Genomic DNA, 14310 nt, shown 5'->3' on the forward strand with positions numbered 1-14310 from the left:
CTTGTGTCATGGTTGGCGGAAGCTTTCCATTCTTTAATGATTCCATATAAACTTCTAACAAAAGTGGAGCCAGTTCTCTAGCAAAAGATCTAAAAAATTCAGCGGCAAAACCATCTGGCCCCGGAGCCTTGCCTGTAGGTAAGGCCTTAATTACATCGCCAAGCTCCTCCAAGGTTATCTCAGAATGTTTGTTCATTCATCAGTTTAGGAAGTTCTCATGGTTCCACAAAGTTTCTAATATCTTCATCAGTAGACAAAGACATGGAACTATAGAGATCAAGATTGAATACTTTAAAAGAATTATTAATATCAATGGCCAAGGTAAATATTTTACCTCCAGCAGATTTCACTGAGGGAATGGTTAAAAAAGACGCCATGGGTAGATTTATGACAATTTTTTACCAGCATTCTTACCAGATAATCCAATGTATGCAAGCGTTGTGCATGTGCCTCTTAAGTGGTTTGTCATCAACAGCAGAAAATAACTAGATTATTTCAAATCTAATTTGAATGCAGTTTTCTTGCTTAATCTGGATTATTGTCAATAGGCTAAAGCATTACCAGATCATTCAAAATGTTCAATGGGTGGGAGATGTATAGAACTTTATGAATGACAGTCATTCAAGTTCTACAGAAATCTGCTGAGGTTTTAGTGGAGTCCTGCCGGCACAGATTCTGTTAGGGCCTGCCGATAGCACCAAGGCTCTTATAACAGGAAGTACAGAACTTAGTTATAAGGTCTTAAATACAAACTGTACTGTAGAACGTGTAAAGCAGCATACCAGTGCATTTCCTGTGTTTCCTTTTAGTTTTCCAACCAAGTAGCCAAACCCACAAAAACAGCACTTGGTTGTTAACAACCAATTAAATGGTAGTTTCTGGCTCATATCAGGATGTCATATCATGTCCTAATCTGAGAAGAACAGAAAAGCAGAGAGTAGAAGGGTGAGAAGAGTCATTTGTTCATTTGTATTCAAAATTCCACAGAGACTCTTGGATTAGAGCAGGAAGGGTGTGGTTTGCTCTGTCAGTTGAATTATGAGAAATCACGCAGTCTGGAAACCAGCTACTGATTGTCAATGCTGAACTGAAGCAGAAGAGTGGAAGCCTGGGTAAGTTTTAGATGTGATTTTTCACACATTGAATCTTCCTTGATAGCTTCAGTGAGTAAAGCTGATTTAATGTTACACTTAGGAACACTGTAAAGTGACAGTTTATGGCTCATCTATAAAAGCAGCATATGACCTAGAGATTGTTAACCTGTATATACAGCCAAATGTAAAGTGTTAATTTTTTATATAATGTACAAGTGTGATTACAAAAAGTATGTATTGTAATGTATGTACTTTCAGTATATTTTTTTGTTTACTTTGTAATAGTACACCATAACACTTCTCATGTTGCATTTATTAGGTAAATCACACAAAGACTGAGAGCTAAACAAATGGGTGAGGCAAGGTAAGTTTAATTTTATAGCACATTTTATACACAATGGTAATTCAAAATGCTTAAGATAAGCAAGATAAAGAGTGAAAAAAGAAAGACAAAGTGAAATAATAAATCATTTAAGATCATAAATATGAAGAATGTGCCACATATTTCAGCCCATTTATGATAAAGTACTTTTGATGACGTACTGTAAGACAGAATAAGCAGCTGTTTTGGAAAACAGACTAAATGTACGGTAACTTTGATAGTGTGTTCCATGGTTTGTACACATTACATAATTTCCTTGGGTGAGCAAAGCAGTTTGACGCAATGCATTTATTAGACTATCATGTTATGGTGGTTAGTGACTGAAACTGGACAAAGTCCAGAACATACATAGATATAATATCAACAAATAGATGTAACCTAATATTATGAAACACATTAAGAACTGAATCAATAAGAATTTTAGTTGAGCTGTACAACATTCTACAATGTCTTGATTTCTGTATGTATCTGTATTGATTTCTTGTATTCTCTCTTGTTCTTTCTGTATACTGTAGGTTATCAGTTTTTCATTAGGACATTCCTAGAATGAGTGCACAAGCTCTTTTCATTGGCAGAAACCAAATGTCTGTTCACATATTCAGCAGCAGCAAGGAAAATCTGCTTCTAACATTTATCGAATGCCATAAAACAAAATCATGACATCTACTGGAGGGGACTTTACAAAGGTTCGGTGGCTATGCACCATTATTGGATTGATTTTCTATCTAGGAGACATTGGATCAGATCTCTTGTTAACTGTACAGTATTTTAGAGCTGGACATCTCACCTGGGCTGCACTGACTCTTGTGTTTATTCTGAGCGGATCTTTATGCGTACAGATATTCAGCTATGTGTGGTTTAAAGATGACAAGAGAGATGGTAAAGAGGACAACCTGCCCACTGGCCATCTGATTGGGATACATGTACTGCAGATAGGCATTATTACAAGGTAATTTCACAACAAGTTCATTTATATTTTGACCAACAGATGTAGCATTTTGGAAAATATATCTAAATATAAAAATAAGGAGGAAGGAAATCAGTGGTCCCAAATAATTTGGACAACGCTTATGCCACACTTGGATGAAAGTTTTTGAATTATATTACGGAAAAAAGTGTACTGTGTAAATGCGAAACGTATTCTGGTTGTCAAACTTTGTGGAGTTTAATGTGTTGAACCTTTGGTTACTCACTTAGGACACCTGTGTGAACTTGGAGAACTGACTTCATGCAGCCACTAAAATGAACATGGCACTAGTTGGTAAAAGTTATTGAGCCAAAAAGTCATAGAAAATAATTTCAGAGAAAAGGTCTAGCATAATTTGTTTGCATCCATTATTATCTATTGCAATCATTTGTATAAATTATGTGTCCAAAAACATTTTGGGGCCACGGTATGGACATATTTACAGAATGTTTATATAATTGTATCTGTCACATTCATTCAAGCATTTACACATTTTTAAGCCTTTTGACACTCTGTCACCCTTTTGGAAGGTATTTCAGTCTGCTGAAGAAGAGTTTTAAAGCCCTTTGGTTCAACCAGGTCCAGTCACGGCTTTTCGACCTCGCAACAGATCTGAGCATGCTCCGCTTGTTCGAAACGTTCCTTGAGAGTGTTCCTCAACTTGTCCTGCAGCTATATATAATACTGGAGCACAACCATCGCTCTACTCTGCAATGTGAGTTCATAGATAAGTAAAATCGAATGCATCTGCCATGTAAATCTAGATTGTTTAGGCAGGGACTGTGAAACACGAGTAAATTATATTACACTTTCTTGCATGTGTCCCTGGCCTCATTTTCCATTATTCTGCAATATTCTGTTTAACAAATTTTAATTAAGCTACTCTTCCAACACCATTAAATTACACAGTTACAGAGGCCCAAAAAGACACTTAAAATGGCCACACTTATAAATCTATTCATTTCTATGCATTTGAAAATAAACATCATAGAAATTATTTGTTTATCTTTTAAAAAAAGGCCTTTTCTCATAACTAATTTTTGCTATTACTTTTAAATTACAACTTATTTTAATCAACATATTGTCAGTCAGTTCCTGACAGAACATGTTCCATTAACATTTAACAAGTGTCCAAAAACATTTTGACTTAATTTTAAACTATAAATAATATAATAATATTGTAATTATTATTTATTTATTTATTTTACCTTAAAGTGCACTTTGCTGTCTTTCTTTAAAATGAATTCCAGCTGGCTTGATATTTTGTAATTTAATGCATACACATTTGTTTTTAAATCTGTTTTAAGTGTCCAAATCATTTTGAGCCACTGTATATAACAGCATAAAAGATAAACATTTGCAATTTGACCAGTAATCTGATTAATTAGTATAAAACAACAACTCTTTTTTTAGATATCAGCATGGCCGTGTCTTTCCTCAACATCGCTTGGTCAACGGTGGATTATCGTCGCTGTTTACGCCGTTCTCTACCTCACGTTAATGAGATGCCTTGTGGTATCCCCACAGTTGTGTATCTGCTCTACAAGGTATTCACAATAACTCCTCGAATCCTCAGCCTCACCCTCTTCATCATGCTGTCCACCTTCAGCACTATAGCAATGGCCTTCATATGGTTTTTGGGAACATTCTGGGCTTATTTGGAAAAGACTGACTTCTGCACTTCACGAGTCCTTGAATATATTTATAGAGCCACTGTTGGAGTCATCTTAATTTTTACATTCTTTAACATTAAAGGAGAGAACAGCCAAGTTCCCATGACTATGTATTACATTTTCAGTGTCAGTGAAAACCTGGCAGCACCTATTCTGTTGTTTCTCTTCAAACCAGAATCCGAGGGGACTGACTATTTGTTGCCCATCATATTATTTATTTTAATTTCAAATTCACTTGGACTGGGTTTCCTTGGACTCTATTACAGTCTTCTGCACCCTCATAAGGTGTCTGACGAGATAGATGGAATGGAAAGAGACGAGCAAACGAAAGAAACAACGCGTTTAAACAATTTTTTACAAATATAATAGTCTATTGACTACTGAAAAAGCTATCTGTTTATAGTTATTTATAAGTGCAATATATGAAGGATCTCTAAAAAAAATTAAAAGCTGCTAGGGAAGATATCTGATTTTACAGGCATGAAATTGAACCTGTAAAGTGATGAATAAGCTCAAGATGGCACTGTTGTTTCAAAAATCCTTAAAGAGTTTGGTCACTAAAAAATAACAAATTCTGTCATCATTTAATCTCTTATTTTTCCAAACCTGTATGACTTTCTTTCATCCATAAAGTGACAGCATCAGTAACCATTCATTTTCATTGTTTAAAAAAACAAAAAAAAAAACAAAGATGCAGTGATAGTGAAAGTGGCAAAAGTGAGTGACGTTAACATTTGGCATAATATCTCCTATTGTGTTCCACAGAAGAAAAAAGTTATCTGGGTTTGGAAAGTTCTTATATATATATATATATATATATATATATATATATATATATATATATATATATATATATATGTATATATATATGAATTGAAGAGTAAGCGATCAACTTAGTAATACAACTTGTATAACAAAATGAAAAAGCTGAAATGTATGACTGTACTGAACATGATATTTATTGTAATGTTTATAGTAAATGACAGTACATTTATAGTAAATTATAAAATGCTGGAATAAAAACAATTATATTAATTCAAGAGAATTAATTAACTTGAATAACAAAATGAAAAAGGTCAGAACTGCAATTAACCCTGTGATCTGAATACAACATTATGTAACTTTACTGACTTCAACACAATGTGTAAAAAGAAGACAGATGAATCTTTCATGTGGACATGCATGTCTGACTTAAGCAAAAGGATATGTGTGAACTTTGACCCTGACAATCTTTGAGTATAGAGAGACCAAGAGGCTACGAGATCAAATGCAGATTGCTGTTTCAGAGCTAATTTAAAGATAATAAACCAATCCAATTCTGTTTTGACTACCATTAAAGTGATTGTGCCACCCACCAGAGTGGGGAAGTATTGAGAGGAGCTAAGTTTTTATACTTGACAATGATGATGTTATATAATGTAGCCAGAAGATTAGAAATGCTGCCCTGCAGTGACTTTATTTCATGTTAAGGTAAAAGTTAGGTAAACAGGTTTAATTTAAAATTGCAGACAAATCAGGATACAATCATTTAAAATATAATAACAAATATAAACATAATAAAAATGATAATTGAAAAATAAACAACATCCTAAATGTCAACACAAATCTCTGGCATGGACATTGCACTTAGAATTAGCACTTTTACGAAAATTGGATAACATGTTGCAGTTGTAGCACGTAGTGCTGTGCTTTGCGCACTCACAAAAACAGATTCCTATATGTTATTACTGGATACCATTCAAAGCAAATTATGGAACCTAGTAGACAAATTAAATTGAGCTGATTTAAAGATTTGACTTAATTTGACTTTAATATCTTGATTATCCTTTGGTAATATCTAAGAAGATAGTTGTAGTATGTTCCACACATACACACACACACACACACACACACACACACACACACACACACACACACACACACACACACACACACACACACACACACACACACACACACACACACACAGACCTGGCTTTGTTTTGTCTGCTGTAAATCAGTCAAGACAGCATAACCACCGATTGTCTCCCTGATTCACTTGAGTTTATTTTTTCTTTTCTTATTGTCATTTCCTGTAAAACCCAGTCAGAAATGGGGCATACCAGCAAACACTCACCACAATTTGTCCAAGCACAATAAAAGTGGAGAGGCAGCCATACGGGTGGCTGTTTTCCATTACAGCTTCAAAGTCCATATAAAGCATGATTAATATGCGCTTGAGATGCAGCGTGTCTTTAATTATTATGACTTGACTTGTGGCTGTGAGCACAGATACATTAGCTGCAATAGTAATCTGTAAATGTCTACGCAGGTTACATTATGACACTGGTGGTTTTGCCTCATAGCTGGAGAATTCACTAGAAGGGGAACGCTGGAGCACGAATTGGTGTGGTACGTAAGGGCACTACAGGTTCTTTAATCAGGGCACACATGCTAACAAATTTGGCCTGGCAGTGACAGACTGGCGAAAGAGGAAAGTTTAATTAAATCCAATCACTTTCTTTCTGATCACAGAGTGGCACTACATTTCTCCCGGAAAATCTTTAAATAAAGTCCACATGGAGCGGGTGAGATATACGTAACTGCACTTTCTTTCTGAAAAAACTCTTTTGGATCCAAGTATAAAAAGTGGTGTATAGCCCCAACTGGAAAAAATTCTTAAACCAGCTGTAAAATCAGCAAACAGACTGGCCTGCAAGCTGGGAGACCAGGTAAGACCAGTAATCCAGCTCAGGCCAGTCTAAACTGGAGGGTTATTCAGCAGAGGCAACAATGGCAGTTGGGACTTTTTTTTAAGTGCCATTTTTTTGAAGGTGGGCTGAGTTGGCATGCATTCTGTGTGTGTGTGTGTGTGTGTGTGTGTGTGTGTGTGTGTGTGTGTGTGTGTTTGGGGAGTTGTGGGGGGTTAGAGAAAGGAAAGGCAATCTGTGTTGTAGCATAGCTATGGTGAGGTCAGTCATTACCAGAGACCTGACACTGCCTGTTTTCATATGCCAGAGAAACAAGGCAAAAGCAGAGCACTCAAAATGGAGCACATCACTACTGCTCTAAGGTGGGCTGTGTCACAAACTACACATACTCACACCTGGAATTCATTCACAGGATGTTAAAGATCATATACATACAGAGCAGGAACACACACAGACAGAGTTGCACATACATGCACATGTAAACTAACACATTCTGTGTTTTGTATTTAGCTTAAATTATAGAATTATGAGGGTAATGTCTTTGAGCTAGACAGTACATCTGCTCTGTCAATGAATTCTGGTTTTGATTTCATTCCAGTAGATCAGTCATCAATTAATTGAAAACGGTTTGGAAAAGAAAAAAAATGTTTTATAAGCGACATGTTCCATGGCAAAAAGGATCCTAATGGCAGAACAAATGAAGACAAATGTCTGCCCTTGGCTGTGTCAAATCAAAAATAAAAATGTACATTCCTCTAAATAGGTTTATTTGTTCATGGTAATTAACAATGTCTCATTTATAGAATGTTTACTTTTAAACCAGCACATTAATTAATGATTGCCATAGTATGGTTGCTTCTTGGGCCAAATAAAACTATGAATGTGTTATTTCAGGTTAATTCTGCTGGCAGTGTATGGTCTTTTTAAGCAGAACAATGACGTTTCAAGGCATTGTTCACCTTATTAATCAATTTGCTTTTCAACATGCAATTTAAAAAGAGTGAAAAATTAATCAGAGCAATCAGAAAAATGAAAACTTGCAATTCTATAAAATTACACTTTCAACAACTCTGAGAACTTATACTGTATGTCACAGTGACCATTTTCATTGACAAATTCAAAAGGTTATAAAGTTTATAAAACATAGACAGTCTTTTATTAAGTAATGTGGTAATAGAGCTGTTCAGCATGTAGTCCAAAAACCCGGAAGAGTATTCAGCTGAATTACTGACAAGCAGCATGCCCTGCATTCAGATATTTTTGCATCACATCAAGTATATTAGGCCACTTCTATTAAATGAATAGGAGAATCTGAAATGGCCATCGGTAAACAAATGTAAAAAGGAAGTCCTGCCTTAAAGGTAAAAGAGCCAATCACCTTTTAGATACTTATATCGTCTGTCAATCAACTTGGAAACTTGCATGCGCATAAGATATAGAACTGCATATTTTTTTTTTTATTTAGCTTAATCTGAGGTAAAGAAGCACAATTTATGATTCCAGTGTTGTCACATTTTACTGCTGACTTTAAATATGTTCTTTGATTGTAATATTGACCAACTGTTTTGGAGATTTGTTGGTCATGGCAATGTGTGTCACTGTCTCCTGCATATCACGGCCCCCTTCGGCATATCGCGGTACTATTTCGCAGCCCCCTTCAGCTTATCGTGGCCCCCTTCGGCATATCACGGTACTATTTCACGGCCCCCTTCAGCTTATCGTGGCCCCCTTCGGCATATCGCAGCCCACTTTGCCATATTTGCAGCCCGGAAAATTCCCAGTGCTTCCGATGGCCAGTCTGAATCTGGTCCCGGGTTGTGATAGCTGTTTGTAGTTGTAGTTTTTAGTTGCACACAGAAGACTGTTTGTTGTTGGTAGCGGTGACTGTTATGGTTTACTTAAATAAATAAATAACTGAAATGTTTACCCATCCTTTTATTTATCATAACGTTACTGTTTTTTGAAGTGTATTGTGTTGTTGAAAATATTTATGTACTTTTTTACAATGTTTCATTGTGTGAAATGAATCGAGAAAGTTAATTATTTTTACTCGTTTTCATTTTCCATTCTTTTGCACATTAAAATATGTTTAACTGTAAAATTGTGTCGTCCATAATACACTGCATAAAACATATAATTTAAAAGAATTTCATACAACAAATGAAATGCATTAAAATGTATACTTCAAATACATATACGCATTTTCAGATGACAGAGACAGGGTTGTAGTTAATAATATAAAACATTTTTTTTTTATTAAATCGTATACTGTATGCCGCACTGGCTAATAAATTACCAAAAATATACATAAACATTTTTAGAAATAATGAGGATGCCGTAAAGTCATCCCGATCATTTATGAACGTTATATTGCACTTTTTACATACAACAATACATATTTTTCACTTATGTTTTACCATCTGATTATAATAAATAACTTATATTAAAAAGCTTTCCAGTAACACTAGAATAATGGTCCGTAGTTAACAAGTAGCTATGCAGGAAGTAATAGGTAGTACTGCATTAACACCGAACTTAATACTATTAACTAATATGGAAGCAATATTAACTAAGCAGTAAGTAATAGGTAATTTAGTACAAAGGTAGTTCCTTGGTAGGTATTTGATTATTACTAAAGAAATATATCCTCATTGAGAACTACTTGTGAACTAAGAAATAATAACCAATTAATTACTAATCACAAAAGTAACATGTCTAAAAGTGAACAATTGTGGGGGTATGGTCATCATGGTCATAACATTTCAGAAGCATGTGCCTCAATTGGGTTCTTTGTGGAAACCAGTTTATGAATATTATCTCCCCCAAATACATTAGCTACAGGTTGAGATTGTGACTACTACTCTTGCCAAAGGATGGACGTATGTTCTCTGTTTATTTCAAACTTAAACATAGAATAATACTAATAATGATATATTTTTTTAAATCTTAAATAATTAGGAAGTGATGTTGACACTCTCATGATTGGATTAGTTCACTATCATGAGCTATTGAGTGTCAGTTCAATATATCTCAGACTCCAAAGACCTACCTTTATGTTACAGTAGCTGCCTGAGGAGGACTTCTCTTTAGGATATGAATATAAACATTGATGTTCTCGTCAAAAACAATTTGCATCTTTAATGAAGAAATTGGCTGCATTTATGTTGCGATAAGCGCAAAACCACATCTTCCAGATTACAGTGTTTGTTATAGTGCCTCACAGAACCTGTACAGTATGAGTCATATATAAAATTAAATAACTTGGGTAACACTTTAGAATAATGGTCCGTAGTTAACAAGTAGCTATGCAGGAAGTAATAGGTAGTACTGCATTATTCACAAGTAGTTCTCAATGAGGATATATTTCTTTAGTAATAATAAAATACCTACCAAGGAACTACCTTTGTACTAAATTACCTATTACTTACTGCTTAGTTAATATTGCTTCCATATTAGTTAATAGTATTAAGTTCGGTGTTAATGCAGTACTACCTATTACTTCCTGCATAGCTACTTGTTAACTACGGACCATTATTCTAAAGTGTTACCAGCTTTCCTTAACATCATCATGGTGAAGATAACGTGATCACTTGGGTAGGCGGAGTGTCGGCTCCTGAAAGTGATGAATTCTGGGATAAGCTTAGCCTGAAAGACCGCTCCGGAACAGTATTCGGGCCAGTGTGAATTTAATGTGGGTTAAGTGCACTGAGCTTTGGCATGTTTCAGACACGGGGCAGTCTTGAACACTTACTCGGTGGTGCGTGCACACACACTTAAGTATCAAGACAGCAAGTGTTGGTATTGGGACAGGGCCTTTGGTAGGTTTCTGGTCACAAGGATACAGGAAGTAATCGCATTCATGTAAACTATATTGAACAGCATACGGAGGTTGCATTTTCACTCTAAAATTACATTTTTACTCCCCTGACAGTGAGGTTTAGGGTTTGTGATAGGGGGTAGAGTAATTAAAATATGCATTTCTGTTGAGTGTATTACATCTTTCACAACTAAATAAAACTTACTTTTGGTACCACCCTGTGGAGAAACTGGAGCTTACACACACCCATACGTTTCAACAACACTTCCAGCTGTGGCCACTGGTGCCCAGTGACAGGCATAGACCAATTTTTAAACTACTGTTGCAGAATTTATGGTGTAAACATGGTACAGTGATCAGTGATAGCAGATCAGATGTACTTTGAATGTACTGCATGATAACCATATTCATATACCATGGAATTTACATGGTACTTCAATGGATACTAGGGTATTAACACAGTATGTCCAACAAATATAGCATTGCCCTATTACATGTCCAACATTTGGTAATACAGTGATATTTTTTGTAAGTTGTTCCATTTATCACTCACTTTTCCATATTGTTTGAGGACTATTTCCATCAGGTAAAAATAAAAAGCCCAGACTCCGCCAGTCAGGGCTGTGACATAGTATTATCTTCCGCTAGGATTTATTAAATGCATTCATGTCTTATAATATCGCTTCTGTATTTTGTCACTTATGGGCAAAAAGTCTGATCAGCGATACAGATACATAGAGGGCACAGGTAATGTTATCTGTTCAACTATGTCCTGTACTTGAAAGTACAGTGTCATTAATGCTTTAGAATTTTTTTATTTGATCACTTTGTGAAAAAAAGCAGCTGAAGATAATTTCATTTTGACATTTTTTGTAAAAAAGCAAAAAAAAAACAAACAAAAAAAAAAAACAAACACAGTGGTTCAGAGTAATAACCCGGCCACTGCACTTCATCAAACGCTCTGTGCCGCGAGCACTCTGAGACTGACCATAAAAGAGGAAGGAGTGAGTCAGAGGAATGCCAATTTGTATAATCCTAATTTAAGGGGATGTTGGTTTAGTGTTTCAAGAGTGATGCCAGCCTATGCGGCACACGACAGAGGCCTGTGTCTCCTGGCCCGGTCCCAGTCACCTCGTGCACAGATAGAAAACAGAAGCCATGTTTTTGTTGGGCATACTCCTGCAGAGCATAGGCAAGACAGATGATATGGCCAAGCCTGTTTATTTGTGCAGGGCTGTGGTCTGAAGGCAAAAGACAGAGTTTCTTAATACACGTGAACCTCTGATTTGGAACGTCCACACAATCAACATCTAAACAAGATTAAAAATAATGAATGAAGAATGGACTGGCGAGAGAGCAGTGCAGTGCAGAGTACAGAAAAAAAGGCAGTCTTGATTAACCTGTCTACGTCAGACTTTCATGTTTATTCTCTTACATCATCGCTCAGCTTCCCAAAATGCCCTGGTTACGGAAGCCATCAATCGCAAGCTTTTTGTTTTGAATTTACACTGTAGTTCTGAGCTTGATCTTTGGGCAGCCAAGGTGATGAATTCTTACTATCATAGTCTGGCCATTTACAGGGTGTAATGATGTTGAATTTAGAGTGCTGTGTGAATATATTTCTCTTTATGCAAAGACAGTCCAAAATGTCAAGTGCAAGACTGATGATCTCTGGCTTGAGGTGGTAAGTGTCCATTTTCATCTAAAAATAGTGCTGGAAGAAAAGATGGGGTCTATTTCTCTATTCTAGGCTTTCACACACTGCTACTTCCAACATTCAGTGCTGCACTGTACCGGAGATTCAAGGACAGGTTCTGGAGCTAAAAAAGCTCAGTGGAATTTAGAACAACAACCAACCAATGAGAAATTAAAATCATTTTGCTGTAGTATGGTATGCAAATTTCACCCAATATTTCTTTCTCATCCTACCAAACATCTTAGGGAGACCTTGCCATTGCCGACTTGCTCACTGCATGTGAATATTAAAGGAATAGTTCACCCAAAAGTGATAATTCTCATTTATTAACCCACATGTCGTTCCAAACTCTTATGACTTTCTTTCTACTCCAGAACACAAACGAATATATTCTGAATCATGTATGAGGTTTATTCCCATACAAAGCAAGTCAATGGGGTCCAAACCTTTGGGTTTGGGACAAAGCCCCAAAAAGCACATAAAAGCAGCACAAAGATAATCCATACTACTCAAGTGGTTTAATCCACGTCTTCTGATGAATATGATAGTTTTGGGTGAGAAACCGATGAAAAAGTCCTTATTCACTGCAAATCCTGACATCCTGCCCAATTGGTACTCAGTGCAGGCTTCAAGAAGGAAATGCTTTGAGGCTGCATGCAGTTTTCAGATACTAAATTGCGCCATCATTATGTATCAAAAAGATATAGCGATTTTTATTTTCTACTGTACATAAAAAAGTTTAAATGTATCCCCCAAAAAACTTAACCAAAACCCTATCATTTAATCCTACTGCATTTTTTAAATATCCCAATTTAAGATTTTAAGTAAGACTGAATTTTTGGTTTGTTTCTCAACCAAAGCTATGCTGTAAATGGTATTTAGATAAGCTAAGTGAAATTTAAATGAACATTTTACTAAAACATTCCAAGTTTTGAACTTTAAATAATGTACCTCATGACAAACGGAAGCTTTACACAGGAAAGCTCCGTGCATGCTATGAAGTCATGAGACAACATCGCATTGCATTACTGGATATAACATCACACATAGAGCTGCGCAGTGTGCACGCAGACCTCAAAACTCGGTACACAAAACACGATGAGGGTTACAATTAACAGATATATTTTTTTGATAATGAATGGTCATTTTGAGTAGAAAATTAACTTCAGACTTCACAATACAAGAAGTTTCCAAATGTAACAATAAAATCAACAATACAAATACAAACAGTGAAAACATGCAAGCTCATTAATTATTCAAGCCTGGTGCATGCTGGGTAAAAACAGCTTTGAAAAGTTACATAAATTTTTTTTTTTTTTGATTTACTCAAATTAGAGGATAACGATGACAAGTTTTTCTTCTTTAGGATTGATATATGATGAAGCATTGTAAAAATGTTGAAAAATCATACATAATACTGTATTTACTTGCAAGCTAAAGCATTTGTTTTTACATGTTTGTAGTAATTATTGTACAAAATATTTTCAAGTTATTCAACTTATTCAAAGTAAAAATTACTTAATATTTTTTTGCTATATTTACTTCACCACAAAAGATTATTCAGTGTATCATATGATGTCAGAAGACATAAACCAGTCGAGTTGAATGGATTAATTTTATGCTGTCTTCATTATGTCCATTTTTGAGTTTGAAAGTTTTGGACACCATTGATTTACATTGAATGGACATTCTTCAAAACATCTTTTGTGTTCTGCGGATAAAGTAAGTCACACATGTTTGGAATGACTTGAGGGTGAGTAAATGATTACAGAATTGTAATTTTTGGGTGAAACATCCCTTTAAAGTCAATGCAACATGCTGTGGTAAACCAATTTTACATTCGTAATCAGACATTTCTAAGTGGAAAAATTATATTCAATGAGAAAAATGTTGCATGGGACTAAATTTCATCCATTGGGAATTGATTAACTCGTAAAAAGTTGGCATTACATAACAGAATAGGGCCAGGTGGTTTGAGGGGAGGAAAGAAA

The 14310-nt window shown here is 35.5% G+C and overlaps 1 protein-coding gene across 3 annotated transcripts; it reads left to right on the plus strand.

The window, feature by feature from the left end:
* The first annotated feature begins 834 nt into the window (after positions 1 to 834).
* LOC127634436 (XK-related protein 9-like) lies at positions 835 to 8833 on the plus strand. Of its 3 annotated transcripts, none has more exons than XM_052114001.1 (6): positions 835 to 1112; positions 1414 to 1458; positions 1992 to 2162; positions 2316 to 2425; positions 2974 to 3158; positions 3857 to 4948. In XM_052114001.1, exons 3-6 carry the CDS (start codon positions 2133 to 2135, stop codon positions 4480 to 4482), a joined length of 951 nt encoding a protein of 316 aa, XP_051969961.1. In that variant the 5' UTR covers positions 835 to 1112; positions 1414 to 1458; positions 1992 to 2132; the 3' UTR covers positions 4483 to 4948. The 3 variants fall into 3 exon arrangements, with proteins under 3 accessions (XP_051969961.1, XP_051969962.1, XP_051969960.1); XM_052114002.1 differs by adding an exon at positions 6428 to 8833 and having other exon boundaries at positions 837 to 1112; positions 1992 to 2425; positions 3857 to 3990; XM_052114000.1 differs by having other exon boundaries at positions 837 to 1112; positions 1992 to 2425.
* The last annotated feature ends 5477 nt before the right edge of the window (positions 8834 to 14310 follow it).

The sequence above is a fragment of the Xyrauchen texanus genome, chromosome 41 (assembly GCF_025860055.1).
Source record: "Xyrauchen texanus isolate HMW12.3.18 chromosome 41, RBS_HiC_50CHRs, whole genome shotgun sequence".
Lineage (NCBI taxonomy): Eukaryota > Metazoa > Chordata > Actinopteri > Cypriniformes > Catostomidae > Xyrauchen > Xyrauchen texanus.